At 41.6% G+C, this 23635-nt stretch overlaps 1 protein-coding gene across 2 annotated transcripts in view; it reads left to right on the forward strand.

Moving 5' to 3' along the window:
* The window catches only part of GlyRS (glycine--tRNA ligase), a 615776-nt gene that overhangs the window by 53612 nt on the left and 538529 nt on the right, over nucleotides 1-23635 (forward strand). For both annotated transcript variants that reach the window (XM_067126048.1, XM_067126050.1), the window contains exon 2: nucleotides 15553-15639. In XM_067126048.1, the coding sequence (XP_066982149.1) occupies nucleotides 15553-15639 (87 nt within the window). The remainder of the gene's footprint in view (nucleotides 1-15552; nucleotides 15640-23635) is intronic.

Consider the following 23635-nt stretch of genomic DNA (forward strand, 5'->3'; position numbering starts at 1 on the left):
TTGTACTCCCTTTGTGAAAAATGAGCCATCTAACCCTTGGCCCAAGGCTTCGAAATCCTTAGGGTATGGCTGAGATCCTAATTCAAGAGGCCAGAGAAGAGTCCTTTTGCCCTGTGGGAGCTCTCAAAGTCTACTTAGACAGTGAAGGAGAAAGTCAGGGCCCCTCAGATAGTTATGGTGTTTCTGTAAGGGCCGGACTTACCTATGAGAAGAGATATACAAGCTCTTTGGGGATACGATTAAAGAAGCGCTAGCTGTCAAGACACTGATTTTAAACTACAGAAGTCCAATGCTCGAGGGTGAGAGTGGTTTGCAACTTCATTAGCTTTTCAGAAGAATATGTACTCCAGTAACATTCTGGGTGCCACATTTTGGCGTAACTCTGTGTTAAACTACTACAGAGAGATGTGAAGGCGACATATGAGAACTGCTTCTCGCTGGACCACTTTGTTTCATGAATGCTTTCCTGGGGCGGGGATGACACTCATCTATCCTATGAAAATGGTTGGATAGTGTTTTATGGTTGTTGGGTCGACTGCCTGTGGACTTCCCCCTTTCGTTAGCTTTAGTTGCGTTATCCCTAACCCAGATTGGGCTTGGTCAGGTGGTTGGTTTTACTTGTTTGCCCTCATTGCTTGTGGTCAATGCCAGATTCTGATCACATTACAGTCACGCCCCGTTGACGGAATCTCTAGAACTCACCAGCTATACAAGTCCGCACCGCACTGGAACTCTAGTTAAGCAGAAGCGGACTTGGGTGACGGTAATCACTTGAAGTCAGCTATGCTAACAGGTAAGGAACCAGGTATCTTTCACCTACATGTAATTGTTTCCTAAATCCTATTCTATCTGTACCCACCTCAATGGTGGTATTCGGCTATATATATATCGACAGGTAAGTCTCATGAACAAAATGATATTTCCCAATGATAAAATAAAGTTTTGTTCATACTTGCCTAACAGATGTATCTCTCATTCAAAATCTCCCGCCCACCTCCCTCGGAGACAGTGGCACTAGAAAATCCTGAATAGAGAAATGAGATAGTTCCTGATACCGCCTCAAGCGGCGAGATGAAATTACTAACAAATCTCCCACTCGTATTATACTTAAGTTTAGAATTCTGTATCGGGTCTATCAGAATACAGCTATATATATATCAATGAGTGGCTATGATGAAACTTTATTTTATCATTGAAATATCATTTCTCTCTCTCTCTCTCTCTCTCTCTCTCTCTCTCTCTCTCTCTCTCTCTCTCTCTCTCTCCTCTCTCTCTCTCTCTCTCTCTGTGGCGAATTCAAACCACAAACAAAACAACAAACAACACTCACCCTGATCTTCGGTTGCTGGAGATGGATAAAGGCCGCCGTAACAACCACAACCGCAAACAACCACAAACACAACAAGGAAATACAAAAAAAAGAAACGGAACACACACACAAATAAACAGCACATAACAAGAAGACCAACAACTCCCAGAAAAGCATCGACAAAACTGTCCCACACAGAACCACTGACCCGGCACTAGCTCGGCTAAGACTCCTCAAACCAGAAAAATCCTTCACATATTCCACAGGCAGACATTGTGTCGCTCCAAACTAAACCTCATCCCTCTTCCAACAACGAAACACTCACTTCGACAATTACACACACACACACACTCCTCTCTCTCTCCTCTCTCTCTCTCTCTCTCTCTCTCTCTCCTCTCTCTCTCTCTCTCTCTCTCTCTCTCTCTCTCTCTCTCTCTCTCTCACCAAAACGTTAGAAATGCTAAATAAGAAACAAATTTATTCATCCCTCTATATTTCTCCCCCTTTTAGCATTCCCAGCAACACCTTTCACACACCTCTTTCAAGTCGCCTTCCACATAACACCCACGGATGCTCTAGCAGTCCTCTAGATCGCGTTGGCAGGCATAATCATTCTCTCAGAATCACTCTCTCTTCTGTAACATTCAAACTCCTCATCTCCTCCATTCTCTCAATTCACTTCCTCTTCTTCACTATTACCACTCTCAATTTCATCCCTGATATCTATACCCTCTAACTCGTTCCCAAATACCTCCCCCCAATTCTTCAACTAACCCTCCATTCGCTCATTGACCTTTCCAATTCTTGCTTGATTCATTCATGCTTTCAATCACTTTCGTCTATCACTGCTCGCTCTCTTACTCTTACACTTCGCTCACCTCAACGCTCCATAGCCCCTGCGTTCAGTCAACTCAGTTATATCAAACCCGCATATGCTATATGTTCTATTAATACTATCCCATTCATCCATTATTACCGCTTTATCATTCATTTCCACTTTGGCACTCCACACCCCTATCCACACAACTTACGATATTCAGTTTACTTACGTTCTTCCCTTTCTTACGTTTCCTACCATACTCTCTCAAAACAAATTGCTTCATGCACTCGTCAGTCTTTCCAACAAGCCCTCCCTCATGCAACAACCCCTCACGTACATGCATCACACGCACCGCTTGCATCCTGGAGGATCCACCCATTTGAACCCCCTTCCTCAGTTTCCCGAATTCGCTGTCACAGTCACCCTCTTTCGTCTACCATACACACTTGATACTGTGCCCTTCCATTCCACATTCGTCACACTTTGCTCTCGGTTCTGAACACATTTCTATACAATGCCCATTCTTACCACAGTTGCCACATAGCCATTCGTAAGGTACCCCTACAACCATTAGCAATATGACCCACCTGTCACTTTGTGACATTTAACCCCTATCTTCATGCCTCCCTTGCAAATGTCGATTGCCACACCGAAACACGCTCCTAAAGAAGCCCACCTACACTCATTCTTTTGTATCTTCTTTTCACATCTAAAACACTCCCGCTCGACTTCCACTCCTGACCTTCCCCTTTGTACATACTATCCTAAACCTTACATCCAGCCGTTGTTCCCTTACCGACCCATCATTCATCCTCACTGGCACCTCCACATTACTTGCTCTTACACTCCTCATTACACTATCAGCCATTCCTCATTGGGCCCCCTCACTCCATCCCTAAAGCTTTGAACTCTGGTACCCTCTCATCTACCCCAGCCCTTACATACACTTCTGCTCTCTTTATAGCCCTGTCAAACTCATAATCTTCTACAATTTCAGAAATTTCTCCACAAGTCAACCTTTCATTTAAATCATCTTTTTTTCTTCTCCTTGCACTTCAAGTTCCTAAATTCTCTAACTCCATCTGGCACTGTCCTAACAACTTCGTACTATCCTTACATTCATCTATCCCATCATCCCCAAACTTCTTCCCTTACCAACGTCTCAGCCTACAAGCATACAGTGACCGAGTTTCCCCAGCTCATTCTTGCCTCATCAAATTCATTTCTTCCTCTTATACTTAACACTCCAGCTCATCGCCTCGCTTGCTCAACTAGTCTAGCTTTCCCCCACCTCCCATAATAACCTATACATATCAAGCAAGCCCAGTCAAATATTCTCCTAATTCTCGTGCCCACACTCCTCTTACTTTCCCCATACTTATCCACAGCAAAACCCTTTCATACTCCTAAAGTCAGCTACATCTCTTCATACTCGTATACTTTTCACCGGGGTACCTCCCTCATACCATAGCCTTTCTCACTTCTTTCTCCCTTTCCTCTCACTTTCACTTTACTTTCCTCTGTCCTTTCCATACCCTCCTACCAGATACAAAGGAGTCCACTTCCTGCCCATTCATCCTCATTACACTCTTCTTACCTCTTTTTATCCACTTTATCCACTGCGCCTCCATCCACCTCCTATCACTACTGCTTCACCCTCTCCTTCTTTCGGCCTTTCCACTTCCTTACCCTTCTTACCAGTTCCTTTGCTTTCCTTTTCCTTTTCACCTGACTTATCCATACTTTCCTCTATTTCCTTTGCCTTTTTCATTCCCTTTCCTTACCCTGCCTTTCATTCCCTGGTTTCTTACTTCTTCTATTCCCATATCGCACCAATCCCTCCACTTCCATTCACTTCTTCTCCTTTTCTTTCTCTCTTGCCCCTTCACACGTTCAGAGAACCTGCCTCAACAGCCCTTCTCCAAACACCCTTGAATTTTTCATCATTTCTTCCACACTTTTCAGCTCATTCCTCAACTTTTTATCCATCCTCTGTTCTCTCTTCTGACTCTTTCATCTCCTTCATTTCTTCTTTTGCACTTCTTAGCATTTCCCCATCTCCTCCAGCTGACTCCTCAACTCCTCATTCTCACTCCTCCAATATCCCATTCTCCTCCTCCAGCCTACCCCCTGGAGTTCCCTAATACTCGGGTTCCTGCAGTTTCTCTATCTCACTCATCCCTGACCTCTTACTCTCTTGACCCACACTACAAACAATCCTACGGCTATTTACAACAGCCCACGTTGGGTATAAATTTATGGCGAATTCAAACCCACAAACAAAACAACAAACAACACTCACCCTGATCTTCAGTTGCTGGAGATGGATAAAGGCCGCCGTAACAACCACAACCGCAAACAACCACAAACACAACAAGGAAATACAAAAAAGAAACGGAACACACACACAAATAAACAGCACACCAACAAGAAGACCAACAACTCCCAGAAAAGCATACGACAAAAATTGCTCCCACACAGAACCACTGACCGGCACTAGCTCTGACTAAAGACTCCCTCGACGAAAAATCCTTCACATATTCCACAGACAGACCAGCGCCGCTGAAACAAACTACTGACCCTCATCCCTCTTCCAACAACGAGAAGCACTCACTTGACAATTACACTCTCTCTCTCTCTCTCTCTCTCTCTCTCTCTCTCTCTCTCTCTCTCTCTCTCTCTCTCTCTCTCTCTCTCTCTCTCTCTCACAAAACGTTGGGAAATGCTAAATGAAAACAAATTTATTCATCCCTCTATATCTCTCTCTCTCTCTCTCTCTTAATGAAATACTTGAGTTACTGTATCGCAAACATTTATGTACATAATTCAAAATAATTATTCCATTAATAAAATTGTTTCTTTTAGCAACTAAAAAATGATTTTCATAATTGTTTCAGTTGTAGTGAACAGCTTCAGTCAGCCGATTTTCAGAATGTAAACATTACAGATGTGGGATGATTGTTTTTTCTCTGCATTTTATGGTGATAACAGATTAGAATAGTAATACGAGGAGAGTATACTAAATGCGTTCTGTAAGTGAAATAACATATTAATGTATTTGCATTAATAATATATAATTAGTAAATCATTGTAACATATTACTACATACACAAGAGGAAATTTTATACTGTTGATGCTCGATTCCATGACTATTCACGTAGGTTCAAGGTATAGAAATTTTAAGTGCATGGAGTGTTTACAGCAGTGTAGGAAAGGTTAACAGTGTGGGAAAGGGTTTACTTAATTAGTAGGGAGTTTATAAAGCTGTAAAATATATACATATACAGTAAATAATAAAATAAATATAAAAAGGTTGCTACTTCGCAGTTGTTGCCTATCACGGTGGGTTCCTGAGACTTAACCCCGCGATGGAGCGAGGACAACTGTACTGTACTGTACCAACATATATTTTACTTGATAAAATAATGATTTACAGTACGAATTTTAAATAATAATATTAGGATTTAATAAGATCAAATAAGAACATTAAATAATAAAATAATAATTCTCTCTCAAATAACATTAAATAATGTAATAATTCTCTCTTTCTCCTTCCTTTCTCTCTCTCTCTCTCTCTCTCTTTCCTTGCAATTGCAAACCACCACACAGAAAGCCTCCAAACCCCACAACGCAAAATGATCCTCATGAGTCCACAGACCAGAGGGCAAACCTCAAAAGGCAATTTCATATAAGTAACTTACCAAGTAATTGCATAGCTAATAGTTTCACTTGCGTGCAGCTTAAATTAAAAAAATCATGGTAGCGCTTCGATTCTTTAGTGTAGGTGACCAGTCCTGCCCACCAACAGGAATACTAGGAACAACTTAGCAGACAACCTCATTCTCTTTCTGCCACTCTCGATATAAACATCGGGTGTTTGCAGCAGCTTTGTTCATTGTTTTTCAGTTGTAAGTGTAAGGGCAGGAATGTAGTAAGGAGAGAATTTTTGCTGAATGTAATGTTTGGGATGAGCAGTAGGAAGTAGACGGCATCCTGGAGAGCCAAGAATTGTGCCCCGAGTGCCCCTTTCTCTCCTGCTACTAGCCCTCCTACTTTTAACCCACTTACTCCCATGCCTGGCTCCCTTGCTTCCATCCCGTGCCATTGCCAGTATTAAGTCTGGGTTGACAGGAAAATCAACCTTGTAACAGGGAAAGTGTTGTGCAAGTGGAGGAGGTGACTATCCAGCCTGTTGGTTCTCATAGACCCGTCACTGTTTTATTCCCCTAAACCTGGGAGGAGGCATGCTGAAAGTCCAATGAAGGCTGATGGGATTGGTCCCCCAGGTAGTTGCCCCCTCAGTGAAGCCTGTTGCACATTCCCGGGTATCAACGGACAGCCACTGAAAAGGTGTCTCTCTGGATATTGGTGGAGGCGGCGGCTATCCAGCCTGTTGGTTCTCCTAGACTAAAAGTTCCTGCCATACTCCCCTAAACCTGGGAGGAGACATACTGGAGGTCCAAGGGAGGCCGAGGGGGTTTGCCCCCCCGGGTAGTTGCTCCCTCAGCTTAGCCTGTAGCACATTCCCAGCTGTCTGTAGGCAGCTACTGGAAAGGTGTCTTGTTGGATGTGCATATTCTTATTGTCACTCAGGAACTGGGGTTTATCATCATTCTTCAGAAGTCCCTATTGACCTCCGTTGCAAGAGTCTTCTTTTTGGAGATGCCTCAACTCTCAGATTTTTTGGGCTTTTCCATCTGCCAAAAGAATCACAGCTGCTATCAGACAGGCCATAAGCTTCTAGCCCTTTTTCTTCTTGCTCAGAACATTAGTGGATGTGCCTACTGGGGACACTGTCACCCACTGAGACGTTAGTCAAGTTAGGCAGACATCATATGTCTGCTTCCTATCAAGCGGTAAGGGGCCTAGCCCCATCCCACAGCCTTCCTGCCGTTATGCTGTGGTTCCCTCTGTCTCTTCCTCAGTCTGACTTCCAATGGAAAGGTGATACCTTCTCTTATGAGCACCCTTTTTGTTCAGCGACCTTACTGGGCCTCCAAGCAAGAAAAGAAAACTCCATGAAGCCTCTGAGAGCAGCACTTCCAAGCGGCGCCAATTCCCAAACAGCTGGATCCACTGAGCTCCTGGTGCCAGCTTCTTAGCACCCGGCACCAATTCCCGAATGCCTGGCTCCTGTTCCTGAGCTCTCGGCTCTATCTCTTTAGCACTTGGCTTCTGCCTTTTCTAAGTACTCACTGTTGTTTTTTCTTGAGCGCCAGTCCCCGATCACCGGGCGCCAACTCTTCAGTGTCAGACTCCCGCCTCTGAGCGCTATTCAGCCCGCTCACTAGCGTTTTGTCTCTCCTCATTCTGTTCCACCTTCACCTGTAGTTCAGGATGAGCTGACATTGACCCCTTTTAAGTGACAGTGTCTCAGAGTCCTGTCCTTTGCAGACAAAGGACAGGAGCTCCCTCCTCTGGCCCTTTCTTCATCCTCCAAGAAGTCTCTCAAGGAGTTGGGAGTTTGGTTTTCGGCATAAAAGGAGCAAGACAAGCATCTTCAAACTTTCCTCCCTCTGGTGCTTCAATGGAACTAGACCTCTTTGTTGAAGATCTTGTCAAGGTTTTTTGAAGTTCTTAGCTTTCTTGACTGGCAGTAGGAGCACTGGCTAAGAAGTAGAAGACTTACAGGTTTTATCGAGAGACACCACCTCGGATTGAAAAGGAGTTCTGTCTTTAATGGCGGAATTCAAAACCACAAAAAAAACAGTACACAACACTCATCCTGGTCCTTGGTTGCTGGAAGATGGAGTAAGGCGTCCACGGTCGCCAACACAGCACACAAAACCACACAAACCAAATCGAAACAGAAAAACACACGACTCACGAACATACAGCAACAAGAACAGCACACTAACAAGGAAAAACAACAACTCTGCATCAGCACACAAACAAACTGTTTTAGACCAAAACAAACGACTGACCGGCACTAGCTCTGACTCAAAAACTGCCTCCAAAACCGAAAAATCCTTCATATATTCCACAGACAGACAGCGCCGTAAACAAACTAACGACCTCATCCCTCTTCCAACAACAAGCACTCACTAACGACAATTACTCTCTCTCTCTCTCTCTCTCTCTCTCTCTCTCTCTCTCTCTCTCTCTCTCTCTCTCTCTCTCTCTCTCACAAAACGTTGGGAAATGCTAAATAAAAACAAATTTATTCATCCCTCTATAATTCTCCCCCCTTTTAGCATTTCCCAACCAACACCTTCCACACTGCATTCAAATCGCCTTACGCAACACCCACGGATGCTCACTAGCAGGTCCTCTAGATTTGTCTATTCCCACGCAATCATTCTCTCAGAATCATTCTCTCTTCTAGCAACATTCAAATCCACATCTCCTCCATTCTCTCTCAGATTCACGCTATCTTCTTCACTATTCCCACTCTCAATTTCATCCACAATCTCATCTATACCCTCTAACTCGTTCCCGAATACCTCCCCCAATTCTTCAACTAACCCATCCCATTCGCTCATTGACCTTTCCAATTCTTGCAACGATTCATTCATGCTTTCAATCACTCGTATATTACTGCTACGCTCTCTTACTCTTACACTTTCGCTCACCTCCAACCATTCACTAACCCCTACACGTTCAGTCAACTCAGTTATATCAAACCCGCATATGCTATCGTTCTATCCATACCATCCCATTCATCCATATTACACGCTTTATCACTCATTTTCACTTTGGCACTCACACCCCTATCACACAACTTACGATCATTCCGTTCACTTCACGTTCTTCCCTTTCTTACGTTTTCTGCCATACTCTATCAAAACAAATTGCTTCATGCACTCGTCAGTCTTTCCAGCAAAACCTCCCTCATGCAACAACCCCTCACGACATGCATCACACAAAGACTGCTTGCATCCTGGAGGATCCACCCATTTGAACCCCCTTCACACTCAGTTTCCCAATTCGCTGTCACAGTCACCCTCTTTCGTCTACATACACTTGATACATGCCCTTCCATTCCACATTCGACACACTTCGCCTCTCGGTTCTAAACACATTCTCGCATAATGCCCATTCTTACCACAGTTGCCACATATTACATTCACTCAGGTACCCCTACAACCATTAGCAATATGACCCACCTGTCCGCACCTGTAGCATTTAACCCCTATCTTTCAGACACTCCCTTACCAAATGTCCCGGTTGCCCACACCTGAAACACGCTCCCAAAGCCCACCTACACTCATTCTTTTGTATGTCCTTCCTTTCCACATCTAAAACACTTCGCTCGACTTCCACTCATCAACCTTCCCTTTGTACACTACTATCCCTAACCTGTCCAACCCGTTGTTCCCTTACAAACCCACCATTCATCCTCACTGGCACCTCCACATTACTTGCTCTTACACTCCTATCTATTACACTATTGGCCATTCTCATTGGGCCCCTCAACACTGCATCCCTAAAGCTTCCAAACTCTGGTACTCTCTCATCTACCCCAGCCCTTACACTTACACTTCTGCTCTCTTTATAACCCTGTCAAGCTCATAATCTTCTACAATTTCCAAAATTTCTCCCCAAGTCAACCTTTCATTCGTCCATCTTTTCTTCTCCTTCGCTTCAAGTTCACAAATTCTCTAACTCCATCTGGCACTGTCCCTAACAACTTCCGTACTAACTCCTTACATTCATCTATCCCATCACCCCAAACTTCTTCCTTGCCAACGTCTCCAGCCTACAAGCATACAGTGACAAGGTTTCCCAGCTTTCATTCTTGCCTCATCAAATTCATTCTTCCTCTTATACTTAACACTCGCTTTCATACGCCTTGCTTTGCTTAACTAGTCTAGCTTTCACCTTGTCATACTCAACATCTCCCACACTCATAATAACTCTATACATATCAAGCAAAAACCCAGTCAAATATTCTCCTAATTCTCGTGCCCACACTCTCTTACTTTCCCCATACTTATCCTGACAAAACCTTTCATACTCCCTAAAGAAATCATGCACATCCCTACTTCCATACTCATTATACCTTTCACACCGGGGTACCTCCCTCACATACATAGCCTTTCTCACTTTCACTCTCACTTTCGCTACTTTCACTCTGTCCTTTCATACTCTCTTCCGAATACAAAGAGTCCACTTCCGCACTTACATTCATCTTACTCATTACACTCCTCTTCCCCCTCTTTTTATCCACTTTTATCCACTCACCTCCATCCACCTCACTATCACTACTGCCTTCACCCTCTCCCTTCTTTCCGGCCTTTCCCACTTCCTTACCCTTCTTACCAATTTCCTTTCCCTTTCCCTTCTTCCCTTTTTCTTCCCCTGACTTATCCTTACTTTCCCTTTGTTCCTTCCCTTGCTTTTCATTCCCCTTTTCCTTACCTTGCCTCTCATTCCCTCGTTTCTTATTTCCTATTCCCATATCACTTTCATCACTCACGCTTCCATTCACTTCTTCCTCCTTTTCTTTCTCTCTTGCCCCTTCACACGTTCCAGAGAACCTGCCTCCAACAGCCCCTTCTCCAAAAACACCCTTGAACATACCTTTCATCATTTCTTCCACACCTTTCATCATTCCCTCCAACTTTTTATCCACCCTCTCTTCCATTCTCTCTTCTGACTCTTTCATCTCCCCTTTCATTTCTTCTTTTGCACTTCTTAGCATTCCCCCATCTCCTTCAACTGACTCCTCAATCTCTCATTCTCACCCCTCAACCACGTATTCTCCTCTCTCAACCTCACCAGTTCCTCTTCCATCCTTCTCTTCAGTCACACTACCAGCCACCAATCTCAATTGCAGCTGCAATACCAGCTGCCCCACGTTGGGCGCCAAATATTATGTTTTGAATTCAAAAACCACAAAAAAACAGTACACAACACTCACCCTGGTCCTCGGTTGCTGGAAGATGGAGTAAGGCGTCCACGGTCGCCAACACAGCACACAAAACCACACAAACCAAACCAAAACAGAAAAACACACGACTCACGAACATACAGCAACAAGAACAGCACACTAACAAGGAAAAAACAACTCCTCTGCATCAGCACACAAACAAACTGTTTTAGACCAAAAACGACTGATCGGCACTAGCTCTGACTCAAAAACTGCCCCCAAAACCGAAAAATGCTCACATATATTCCACAGACAGACAGCGCCGTAAACAAACTAACGACCTCATCCCTCTTCCAACAACGAAGCACTCACTAATGACAATAAAAACAAATTTATTCATCCTCTATATCCTGTGCGGACAAGGACGATTGAGATGGCTTATGGAGATTGCTGCTCTTTACTTTTGAAATCTCAAAGGAGAGAGAGCCCTGGTGCACCTTTACTACTGAGGAAGTCACACAGTCGCAAATCAGCCCTGTTAATGTTGCCTCCGGACCTACATCACCTCTTCCCTCAGGACACAATTTTGAGAATTGTGTCTGTTCTGTAGAACAATTTGTCACAGTCCGGTTTTTGACAAGGCCACTGTTATGTCCATGCCCAGGCTTTTGTGGTTTTTATGGATTTTTTCAAACTTGTTCTAAGCTTACCAGACAAATTATTAGTTTCCGCCACGTACAGTTCCGCATATGTCTTCAGTCAGTACCAGGTGTTGTCGATTCCACATAAGTCAAGTCTGCAAGGATGTCCACATGTCCGTACAGCTATCAAAGAGTCTGCAGGGCTGGCAGCTAGTCCGCATGGTTGTCTGCGAGACTGCACGATGATCTGCAAGTTCGCTCGGTTGTCAGCGAGTCTGCATGGCCTGCAGCCCCCTTTTTCTCTTTGAACAACAGCAAATTCAAGATGGAGACGAACCAGACAGTGATGTCATCCATTCTCCAGGGCGATTGGATGGGAACCTTGGATATGCAGGAAACATACATCCATGTCCCCGTCCGGACTCACTCCAGAGAGTATCTCAGGTCCATCTTCCGGGACAGTGTCTTCCAGTTCGGGCGTGTCTGCTTCAGCCTCTCTACGACACTTCAGGTCTTCACTCGAGTTCTTAGCCACTTAAAATAAGTCTAACCCTTCGGGCCAGCCCTAGGAGAGCTGGTAATCAGCTCAGTGGTCTGGTAAAACTAATATAAACTTAACTTTTTTCACTCGAGTCCTTGCTCCTCTTGCATTTGACTTCATTTTCTGGGCATAAACATCAGTCATTACCTGGATGACTGACTTCTTGGATTCCTTTCGAAGGAAAAGCGCTCAAAGGTTTTGAACACAAGACCAACTGGGACAGGGAAACACAGCCAGACACATTCATTTTTCCCATAACCCCGGATTAAAGTCAGACGTGCAGTGGTGGCTGTCCGATAATAGACTTTTGGAAGGGAAGTCCCTTCATTCTCTGAGCCCAGACCAAGTTTGGGAGCCTTCTCGGGGAACCAAGAAGCTTCCGGGACATGGTCCCCAGAAGAACGGAATCTTCACTTCCATATCAGAAAGCTGAAAGCAACTAAGGGCCTCAGTATTTCTCATCCCTAGTTCACAACTAGAATAGTAGTCCATTTAGATAAGACCACAGCCCTGACATATATATGTAAGCAAGGAGGCTCTCACTCATCTCTCCACCAAACAGCAAGAGAACTTCTGTTGGCAGATCAAGTTTTCTAGTCACTCGATTTATTCAAGGTAACGAAAAGTTGTGGTGGGCAAACTGAGAGCAGGTTCTTCCTGCCAGGTGGACCTTAAATCCCCTGGTCTGTCGAGGTCTGTGGAATCTATGGGGCAGACCGACTTTGGACCTGTTTGCCTTCGCAAGGAACCTTCGCCTCCTTCTTGTTTGTTCTCCAGCCCCAGACCCTCTAGCATGGGCAATCGGCTCCATGCTACAAGATCTGTCTGACTTGGGCTTCTTCGCCTTTACATCCTTCAACATGGTCAAGGAAGTGCTAACAAGTTTCAGGCTCATTGTAACGTTACAATGACCCTCATAGCCCTGTTCTGACCCATGTAAGAATGGCTCCCGAACTTGCTACGGTTTTTGGTTGACTCTCCAAGCTCCTTCCCCAACCATGTCTATTCAGACATCCTCGCTTCAAGAGATACCACCAAAGGTGGTCCACTCTTGCCTGGACAGACTTCAGACTGTCTGGGAGCTTGTCAGAATGAAAAGGGTTTTCAAGACTTGCTGCAGAGGCTCTTGCATGATGCAGACCTCAGTCTTCTAGCTCCATCTACCAGACTAAGTGGGCAATTTTCTGAAGCCTTGTCTCACTACTACTCTTCTGAGACATCTGTGACCCAAATTGCAGTTTTCCTCCTTTGTCTGAGGAGATCTAGAACCTCTAGTCCTCTGCCGTTAAAGGGTATCAAACTATGCTTAACTCAGTGTTTAAGCGCAGAGACCTAGATCTTTCGTCATACCTAACCGGTCTCCTGAAAAACCTTACCCGGGAGGCTCTCTTCCTGGTGACCTTGGCTTCTGCTAAAATGTATTAGTGAGATCAAAACCATCAATTCAGAGGTTTTTTCACAAGGCGATGCAATTTGCTCATTTACCCTTGGATTTTTAGCCAAGAACGAGGACCTATCCAAGCCCTGGATCCATTTTCCTCCCTTAAGAACTTAACGGACAGCCTTAGGTCTGGGGAGAAGAGAGAGCTCTCTGTCCAGTTAGAACTTTCAGGTATTACCTGAGCAGGACCAGAAGATCAGAGGGTCATCAATAACCTCGGGTGTTCTGGCAAGAACCTGTCTCGCCCTCTGACTAAGAATGCATTGTCCTTCATCCTAATTGGACTTAATTTCTGAGACACATGCTCAGATTCAGGAGAACATATTGCCTACTTTTTAAGTGAAAGCTAAGGACGTCAGAGCAGCCTCTCCTCATTAGCTTTCAGGCACAATATGTCCCTTACTTCCATTCTGCAATCAACCTACTGGAAGTGTAATCGATCTTCGCTTCTCACTATTTAAATGAAAGTTGAAACAGTGTTTGAAAATTTACAATACCCTTGGGCCATTATTAGTAACTGGCATGGTATCTTGGGAGGAAGCATAGGAATTCCTCCTACTATCTCTTCACCTTGTAGTAAGGTGTCGAGTTTTGGGGAGTTTTGGGGGGGGTTACAGTGTACCTGAAGCACCCACCACTTAGTGGATGGCTTGTGGTTTTTATTTCAGTGCAGGTGATAGTGTTGCCTGGTCGTCTTTTATATTGGTACTGCGGCCAGGGCAAGGGCACTTCTTTGTGCTTTGCTAGCCATCGGTCGTATCCTTCGCTGCAAAGCTCCCACTTAGGTAGAGGCGCCCTATGGCGCTACTGCCACACCACTGCAGGTTAAGACGAGCACCAACCAAAGGCAGTATTCTCCTGCAGGAGCTCTCTTACCAGGTAAGGAAATGGCAAGCATTGTGGTCAGTGCTAGCAACTTCTCTATTCCAAAGTCATTACCATGACTTAATGTTCTGGAGTAGAGTATGTCCATGTATTCCACTTTCTATCAATGTGGGATTCAGGTATGTAATTACTTGGTAAGTTACTTATTTGAAAATGTTATTTTCATGATAAAATTAAGTACATATATACTGTACTAATAAGAAATTACAGAATCAGAGCCCACTCTCCTCCCTCTGATGGACATAAGGGCACAAACAGAATGAGGTTGTTTGCTAAGTCATTCCTAGTATTCCCATTAGTGGGCAGGCTAGTCATCTGCACTAAACAATCAAAGCGCTACCGTAGTTTTTTAAATTTAGGCTGCCCATGAGTGAAGCTATTAGCTATGCAATTACTTGGTAAGTATATATGAAACTTAATTTTATCATGAAAATAACGTTTGCCCAAAAGGCAAACTTTGCAAGGGGAAAAGTTGGTCGGCTGACCTAAAGACAAGAAAATAAACTTTACAACAACCAACCACACTAAAGCACAAAAACAAAACAAAAAAACAAACACACAAAACACAACTAAACAAAAACCATTACCTTCCTTCACATAAACAATTGCCTTCCCAGAAACCAACCACAAGACTTGTTTGAATGATACATTTCTGCAAGACTGGGTCAGTCGAGATACTTGTGCCTTTTCCCCCATTCACAATACAGTACTCTCCTTCCAGCACAGAGATATAGTTATCTTAAAGAGGAGGTGAGTATCTAAATAAATTTGATGAAAATGTATACTTATTGCTGATGTGCATCATGAAGCTACACTATTAAACTCAAGTTAAACTTAAAAGACAGGAACATTCTTGATACTGTATGTAATTGTTATCAAGTTTGTAATTGTAATTTCAAGCCAAACAAGGGAAAAATTAATTTTTCTTTCAAGTTATTTGTTTTTTGTCTGATGTAGTATATAAGTAAAATATTACTGTGATTTGGGTCCTTTCAATAATTAAAGCTTTAAATAAAAAAATTGCAAAACTAAGAGTCATTTAAAGGCATTATAGCATTTATGGTAGCATGGCAATTTTTACTGATGTTTATGTTTAATTCCAGGGTGATATAATTCGTCAAATGAAAAGCGATGGAGCCCCAGAAATGGACGTTAAGAAACAAGTTCAAGAACTGAAAAATCGCAAAAAGGTATAGTAATTTGCTTACTAAAGTTACCTAAAAGTATAATGCTGAGAGAGCAGTTTGGATATGTGGTGATGAATGGGTCATTAATTAGTAGTTTTCTACAGTTTGTAGTGGGAACCAAAGGTCATTGTTATAATTTGGTGATTTGTTAACATTATACTACTGTATAGTTATAGTTGAGATTTTTGCCTGAAAGTTAAGGAATAATGCTATGTAAAACACACCAGAAAAGAAAGCCGTTCATGCATAGGTGTCATATGACAATTTTATTATACAGTCAATGTTGATCATTATTAAAGCATCTGAAAAAATACTTGTCCTGTTTTCTTCCTGCTACTTTCATGTTTAGTGCTTGTCTAATGAGCTATACCTCATCTTTCTCACCACAAATCCTGATTGCACTAATATAGGCTTGTCATTAGATTATGAGTGTTTATATAGTGTAGTAAAACAATTTGGCAAAGTGAAAAGAATTAAATTATTTCTAGAAAAAGATAAGCTGTCATTTTCTGCTTTCATTAAATTTTCCTCATCCCTGGAAGCTAGTGAGGCACAACAAAGACTCTATGGCCACATTCTAAATGACGCTGTTCTCAGCACGAAAGTGTTTTCGTTGAAAAACTTACATGGTGATCCATTTGATTTTATTCCTAAAGCCCTGTCCACACTATCGAGCATGCTTGACAGGCAAACAGTGATACCAGATCCCGTTCCAATACATAAGCAAGGAGGGCGAGTGGCAGGCACGAAGGTGACATCAGAAGCGAGGAAACTGTGGGCAACTGGCTGTGAGTGAGCTTGAAGGAAACACCAGAAACTGTTTCGACTGGTAAAGGTCTTTGCCCGATGAAGAAGTAGATATTGTGGGTTACACTACATCTGGTAGCACTGTTTGTTGTCAGATCCCTGCCTGTGGTTTTCCTGCTTCTGATGTCATCAACCCTCATTCTCACTGCCTATTGTGATCTGGTAGCACTGTTTGCCCGTCGAGCATGCTTGATAGTGTGGACAGGGCTTAAGACAAGAACATGGACCAGACCCATATACCAGAGCACTTCCTCTCCTATATATGGCATGTTGCTAGCTATAAGGAGGGAGGGAAAAATTTAATCAAAGCTGCTGAATGTATTGAGAGCAAGGTTGGTTCCATTCCCATTGGGAATTTGAAAGGCTATGGAAAGAACATGCTAATAAAAGCTGGTAATGATACTCAAGCAATTTTTCTATCCAATATTAAACCTCCTGAAAGTGGAAAAATTGAATGTATCTCAGCACATAGATTCTTTAACGCACTGGAGGGGATAGTTTACTCAAAAGACTTAAAAGTTATTAAAGAGGAGGAGATTCTCCACTGATGTCCTCCTTGTGTATCTCGTAAAAAAACTGGGAAAGGATACAGCTATCCTTTTAACCTTCTCCAATTACCTACCTGATACCACGAGAGGATGCAGGTTAAAAAATATAAAAGAGATCCCAAAGTGTCGCAAATGCTTTGAATATGGCAACATTCAAAACTCTCGTGAGAACAATAAAAGATGTTCTGTGTGCTCTGCAGAGCACGATAATTTTGATAAGTGCGAAGCAGCTCGATATTGTTTTCTATGTAATGGTGATCACCTTCCAAATTCTAGGGCTTGCCCCAGATATAGATTTGAACAAGAAGTGTTGGCAGTGGCTGACAATGAACATATCAGTATTAGCGAAACAAAGCAGTATTAGCGAAACAAAGCACTTGGTAATGGGGGTAAACAAAAGTGCCAACTCTACCTATGCTTCTGTAATAAAACATATGAAAGATTCCAGCAATGGAAGACCACCAATAACCGCATCTGATAGTAGACATCACAAACCTGCTATTCCTCGGACTGTAAATAATAATGAAAATCTCCAAACTGATCAGAAACTTTCATCGGCAAGTGCTTTGGAGTCCAGTAGCAAAAGTTCTACTTCCAAGAGGACAGAAAATTCATCCAAAGTTGATACAAATGCCACTTTTATGTTAGTTGCAGATTCTTCTCCAAAAATAAGTGAGCCAAAATCAACTAATAATCCAGGAAGATGTTCCAAAAATACTTCTTCAAACAAGAATAAGCCAAAAGACCAATCCAAGTAGATGGAGTTAGTTCAGAGCCAGCGATTGTTACAGCCACAAACAAAAATGGTAGTGAAGCTACAATTACAACCACCAAGAAGCATACAAGAAATACTTAGCCAAAAAATGATAGCTTTAAAATAAAAACTTCAGATGGGTTCAGTGTTTTGGAAGAAATCTCTCCTCCTAGGAAGGCGGTTCCAAAAGTAGACTCAACACAAAAAATATGAGTTCAGGTCAGAAAAATATGAGTTCAGTTCAGTCTTACTGCCATAAGACAAATACGATTAGTGGTGCACAGAATCACAGTAGAAATTCTGAACATCAGGATCATAATCAGAACTATGAAAGTCAGCCAAAAACCCCAAACTCCAGTTCAGATGAAAAGGGATTAAGAAAACAATCTCTTATGAAGGAGAATTTCCCTCCCCACCCTAGGAACAGTACTTCCTCTCCAAGGAGTGGGAAGTAGCACATTTTACCACCTTAGCAGTCATACTTGATATCCTTCAGTGGAACTGTTCAGAACCCATACAGAAGACCTTAAAGTTTTAATGCATGAATTCAATCCAGGGATTATATGCCAGCAGGAGACAATGTTAGGCAACTCTCCTTATAATTCTGGACTAAATTATTCAATAATTAACTCATATCCCCCAATTGGTGATTGTGCCCATGGAGGTGCTGCAGTTATTGTTAATTAATCTTTGCAACACTCCACAATACAGTTAAATACAACTCTCCAAGCTGTTGCTATTTCAGTCATTTTGGAAAAGAGGATAACAATCTGCTCCTTATACCTTCCACCAGATCTTGCTTTTAACATTGGAGATATTCAGTCCTTAATTAACCAACTTCCAGCTCTTTTACTTCTAAGAGATTTTAATGCCCACAATCCCCTTTGGGGAAGTCAGATTTTAGACACTGAAGGGAAATTCATTGAAGACCTTATTGCCAGGAATGATGTTACCCTATATAATACATGGGTCAGTGACTTTACACAATATTCATGATAATTGTTTCTCTGCACTGGGTCTTAGTATTTCTTCAACAAGTATCCACCTTGATTTTAATTGGTCTGTCATTGAAGATTTAAATGGAAATGATCACTACCCAATCCATTTGAAATATGCTCTAAATGCTCCATCTGAAGTTTCACCTAAGTGGAAGGTAGAGGATGCAGACTGGGATAAATTCAGTAAGGGTGTCAATCTAGATAGAGAGTGTGAGTCCTTTCATTGTTATCTAAATGCCTATGATACTTTATTGAATCTACTCTGAAGAGTGCTGAAGGCTCAATTCCAAAAACAAAAGGCAAACCTCGTAAAATATCCATAATTGTTACTATTAAAAAGCCTAATAAAGATGCTTCCCAAACCACCAGCTACATATAGACCATTACCCTGGGAAAATGAAGTTGCCAATTTGAAAAACATTTTCTAAAGTTTCCAACAACAATTATTCTCCAGAACAGTGAATTCTGGGAAATCTGAAGTTTGATTCAGAAAATATGACTATACAATTACAAATTTTCCTGAGAGAAAACATTTTTATAAATGTAAACACCTCCCATATAGCTCTTACCAGCTGTGTGTGTGTGTGTAAGCTGATGAGAAAATGATAAATACTAGACTGGTTTGGCACTTGGAAACCAAAGGATTAATATTGCCATTTCAATTTGGTTTCAGGAAAAACGGTTCCCCCCCCCTGATCCCTTTCTGAGGCTGACCAACCAGATCCAGCAAGGATTTGTCAATCAAAGTCAGACCATTGGCATATTTTTCTTTAGAGAAAGCATATGACACAACCTGGAGAATTGGCATCATGAAACAATTGCACAAGATGGGCATATGTGGAAGGATGATCAGGTTTATATACATGTATTCCTTTTAAACAGACAGGTATTATAAGGTAAGAGTTGGAAACTCCCTCTCCCAACCTTTTGTGCAGGAGGAAGGAGTTCCTCAAGGAAGCATTTTAAGTGTAAGACTCTTTTTAGTGGCAATAAATAGTGTGGTTAAAAAAATCTTACCTCCTGTTAAATGCTCGCTTTTGTCGATGGCCTTGCAATATACTGAACAGGATATGATTCCTTGTTGGTATGTAATCATTTACAAAGGTCTACAAATGCTATTACTAAGTGGGCGGATGAGATTGGTTTCAAATTCTCTTCTTCCAAAACAGTTGCAGTAAGATTTACCAGATGCCAGCTTGTGGAAGAGGTTCCCACACTTGATTCAAAATGGTCTATCTTTCCTTACAAAAATTAAGTAAAGTTTCTGGGAATGACTATTGACCATAAATTAACATGGGCTAGCCACATAAATGCCGTAAAGATTAATGTTAAACAATCTTTGAATATTTTAAAGGTTGTTTCTGGGGGTAGTTGGGTGCTCTAATAAGAAATCCTTTCTGAGGCTTATATGACTCGCTGTGTCAATCCAAGCTAGACTATGGCTGTCAGATTTGTTCCTCAGCTTGTAAAACCAAGCTAAAGGAACTATATGTTGTACACAACATGGGGTTAAGAATATGCTCAGGATCTTTTAGAACTTCGCTTGTTGAAAGCATATACGTCAATACAGATCATTTTCCCCTTGATCCAAGAAGGTAAGAGCTATGGTTGTGCCCCCTCGATTTGGGACCACCTTGACATGGTGAGGGGGCTCTTGAACCCCAGGAATCGGTTCCTGGGTTTGAGTCCAAGAGTCGCATGTACCATTCTGTGTTCCTTTGAATTAATTTTTGCTGAATTTTCCGCTTTTGCCAAAATTTAATGGACCTGGCAAATAGGAAAAGATATAACTGGGATTGGGTTTATAGTGGGAACTGTGGTAGGACTATCAACTGCCCCATAATGTTAGGACCTGAGAGATATCAGGCAGAACTATTCTTTAGGGCTGGACCACGGATTCCATGGGGGGTCTGGTTCTAGGGATAGGACTCTTGGCATTCTATCCGGTTTCCCCATAACATGATTAGGGTGGGGATGATTGTATTCCAGTAATATTGTCAGTCTTAGGAAGCAGGTTTGGCTTACACTTGGGCCACTGTAATCATGTTGTGCCATTCCCTGTGGGGTAGGTTAGAGAGTGGACATTTGGGAGTCAGTTCTCACTTAAGCCATTGGTGGAAGAATAAATTCCATGAAAGGCTGACGATATCTTTTTAAGGTTTTCAGGTTTATTTATATTTTTTCCTTTTCCTCAATCTTTATGCTTAGTAGTTTTAAAGATTTAAGTACCCCTGGACCCTTTGATGGTAGCAACTCGGCACAGTTGACAACCACTGGAACCTCCTCTGACAAGCTCTCTCTGGAAGATCAGAAAAAAATACTAATGTAATTACACTGGAGCCCTATGCTCCAATAAAAAGCAAACCAAAAAAAACAAATGCCTTGACCCAACCTTGACTCTTTTAGACTCCCTTTTTGCAAGTGGAAGTTGGTCACGACCTGACCTTAGAAACAGAAGAAAATATTGGCATTGAAACTGGAAAATTTCCTGTTGAATCGACATTCAGCCTACTGAAATGTCATTCAGACAAATAAAAGATCAGATGTGGTTGATAGAAACCACAAAAGAAAAAATTAATCAGAAAACTACTTAACTGTAAAAAATATTGACAGTATAAAGGTACAGTAGAACCCCGGTCCTCGACGCTAATTCGTTCCAGAAGTGTTGAGTTTCGATTTAGTCGAATTCTGAGTTAATTTCTCCCATAAGAAATAACTGAAAATGGATTAATCCATTCCTGACCACCAGTCATTACCCCAACCTTGCCTTTTTATGCAAAACATTACACAAATTACAATTAAATAAGTTCAGAGTTGAATAATTTACTGTATCAAAAACACTTTTTACATTTTTAAGTGCATACTGTATAAAAAAATTGGCCTATGACCAATGCGGCCGTATTACCGATGATAGACCGAGCACCATAGGCTAGGTTAGGTAGCCTATAGGCACTACCAGAATGTACTGTAACGGGTACACACGAAAACTGTTGTTAATAATGATAACATTGAAAAACAAGTCTGATTATCACATTAAATTAATAATACAGTATTTATAAGCCGAATTATTGTATGTCTGTTATCATAGAATTAAGAAAAATTTCCTAAATTACGTCGGAACTCGGCAGCTTGTGGCAGATGTAAACAAACCACAGCGCCACCCTGGTGGTGTATTGCGGTACTAATTACATAAACATTCAGTATTTATGGTAAATTTCATACAGACTACTGGAATAGTGTACAAAATCACTAAAACATATTACAGTAAATATTATGATTCCCTAACATATTGGGACCCATGATTGGATGAAAATTCAGTGCAGAAAGCCAAAAAATTATATATACCTGTACAAGGTGTACTTCTCCAAACAACAGCAGCAGTATTTGTGGGCTTTAAATGTTTTTAAATAGCATGGGAAGAACGCCACCAACAACGCCAACTAGCGGCAGCTGCCCGAAACTCTTTTTTTCTACAAACATCATATGATTCATCTGGTCGGATTCCGGTTTGTTGTTCGAGCTCCGACACAAAATTTACTCAACATTTCGTGTCGAAATCTGATTATGTCGAGTTCTAGTACGGTCGAGGACCGGGGTTCTACTGTACATGTAAAAAAACGACAGTATAAACAGTATACAGGGTACCATAGTACTCCCTGATAATGATGAAGAACCAATAGAAAAAAAGATATTGCTGGATTCCTTTTAAAAAAGGTACAACAATGTACAAGATTGCAAAATATACAACACGGCCAGTGGACAGAATAATGGAAAACACTGAGAATAGCAGAGATAAAATTCGAAGGCCATGAATTACCCTTGAAAATGAAAACCATGGGCCAGAGCAGAGAACTGAGACTTTATGTTCCAAAACCACCACAGTGCCAAAACTGTAGCATGAATGGACATACAAAGAAAAATTGCCGCAATAAGTCTATATATGCATATTGTGGATCTGACAAACATACCACACAGTGGAGGTGTGGTGAACTGAAATGTGTTAACTGTGGACAAAATCACCATGCAAGATCTAAAGAGTGCATGTATTATATATACAATACAGAATTAAAATTACTTCAGGAAAGGACAGGAATGCCTATAAAAGAGGCCAAATTAGAATTAAAAGTTAGAAGAATTCATGATCCTGCTAGGAAATGAATGTTTTCTACTGTAATTAGATCAAACAACGAAACAAAAATGGAAATAGATAAGAGCAACAAAACCCTGATAAATCAGTCTCAAAGAAGAATAATCACTTTGCAAGAGGAAACTAATATAGCAAAGAACCAACAAAAGTATATAGATATTTGTTCAAATTCGTTTGAGATATTAAGAGAAATGGAAACACTAGAAGATAATACAAGCACCACAGAAATATTAGAAGATAGTTATGATGAATTAGAAACTAAAGAAAAAAAAGAGGCCTTTAGAGAAAACTCCACCCAAGACCAACAAAAAACCAACTATTATTAGAGATACATCCATTAAAATTAATTAAGGCAGGAGACCTGAAGAAAGAACATAAACCAAAAAATGATAAGAATATACCTTTGTCTCCTAAAGTAATAATAAAATCAATGGAAACAGACACCCAGAACATCAAAGAAATAGTAGAGGAACAAACCATTGACAAGAGTGATTATGTGATGGGAGAAGATATTCCCCATCACCAATAATAGGTGCAGCAAGAGTAAACAAAGAAACGACACATGAAAACACATGTGGATGTAATGAATGTTTCATTGAACTGTGCAACAAAAACAAAAGCATATCAAAGGACATTTTATCAAACACTACAGGCAGTCCCCAGTTAACCGCGATCCAGTTTTACGGCGCTTGTCTAGCAACGAAAATCAGCAATTTTCTGCGCCGAAAATTGCCAATTACTGGTT

This window comes from Macrobrachium rosenbergii, chromosome 23, assembly GCF_040412425.1.
Source record: "Macrobrachium rosenbergii isolate ZJJX-2024 chromosome 23, ASM4041242v1, whole genome shotgun sequence".
Lineage (NCBI taxonomy): Eukaryota > Metazoa > Arthropoda > Malacostraca > Decapoda > Palaemonidae > Macrobrachium > Macrobrachium rosenbergii.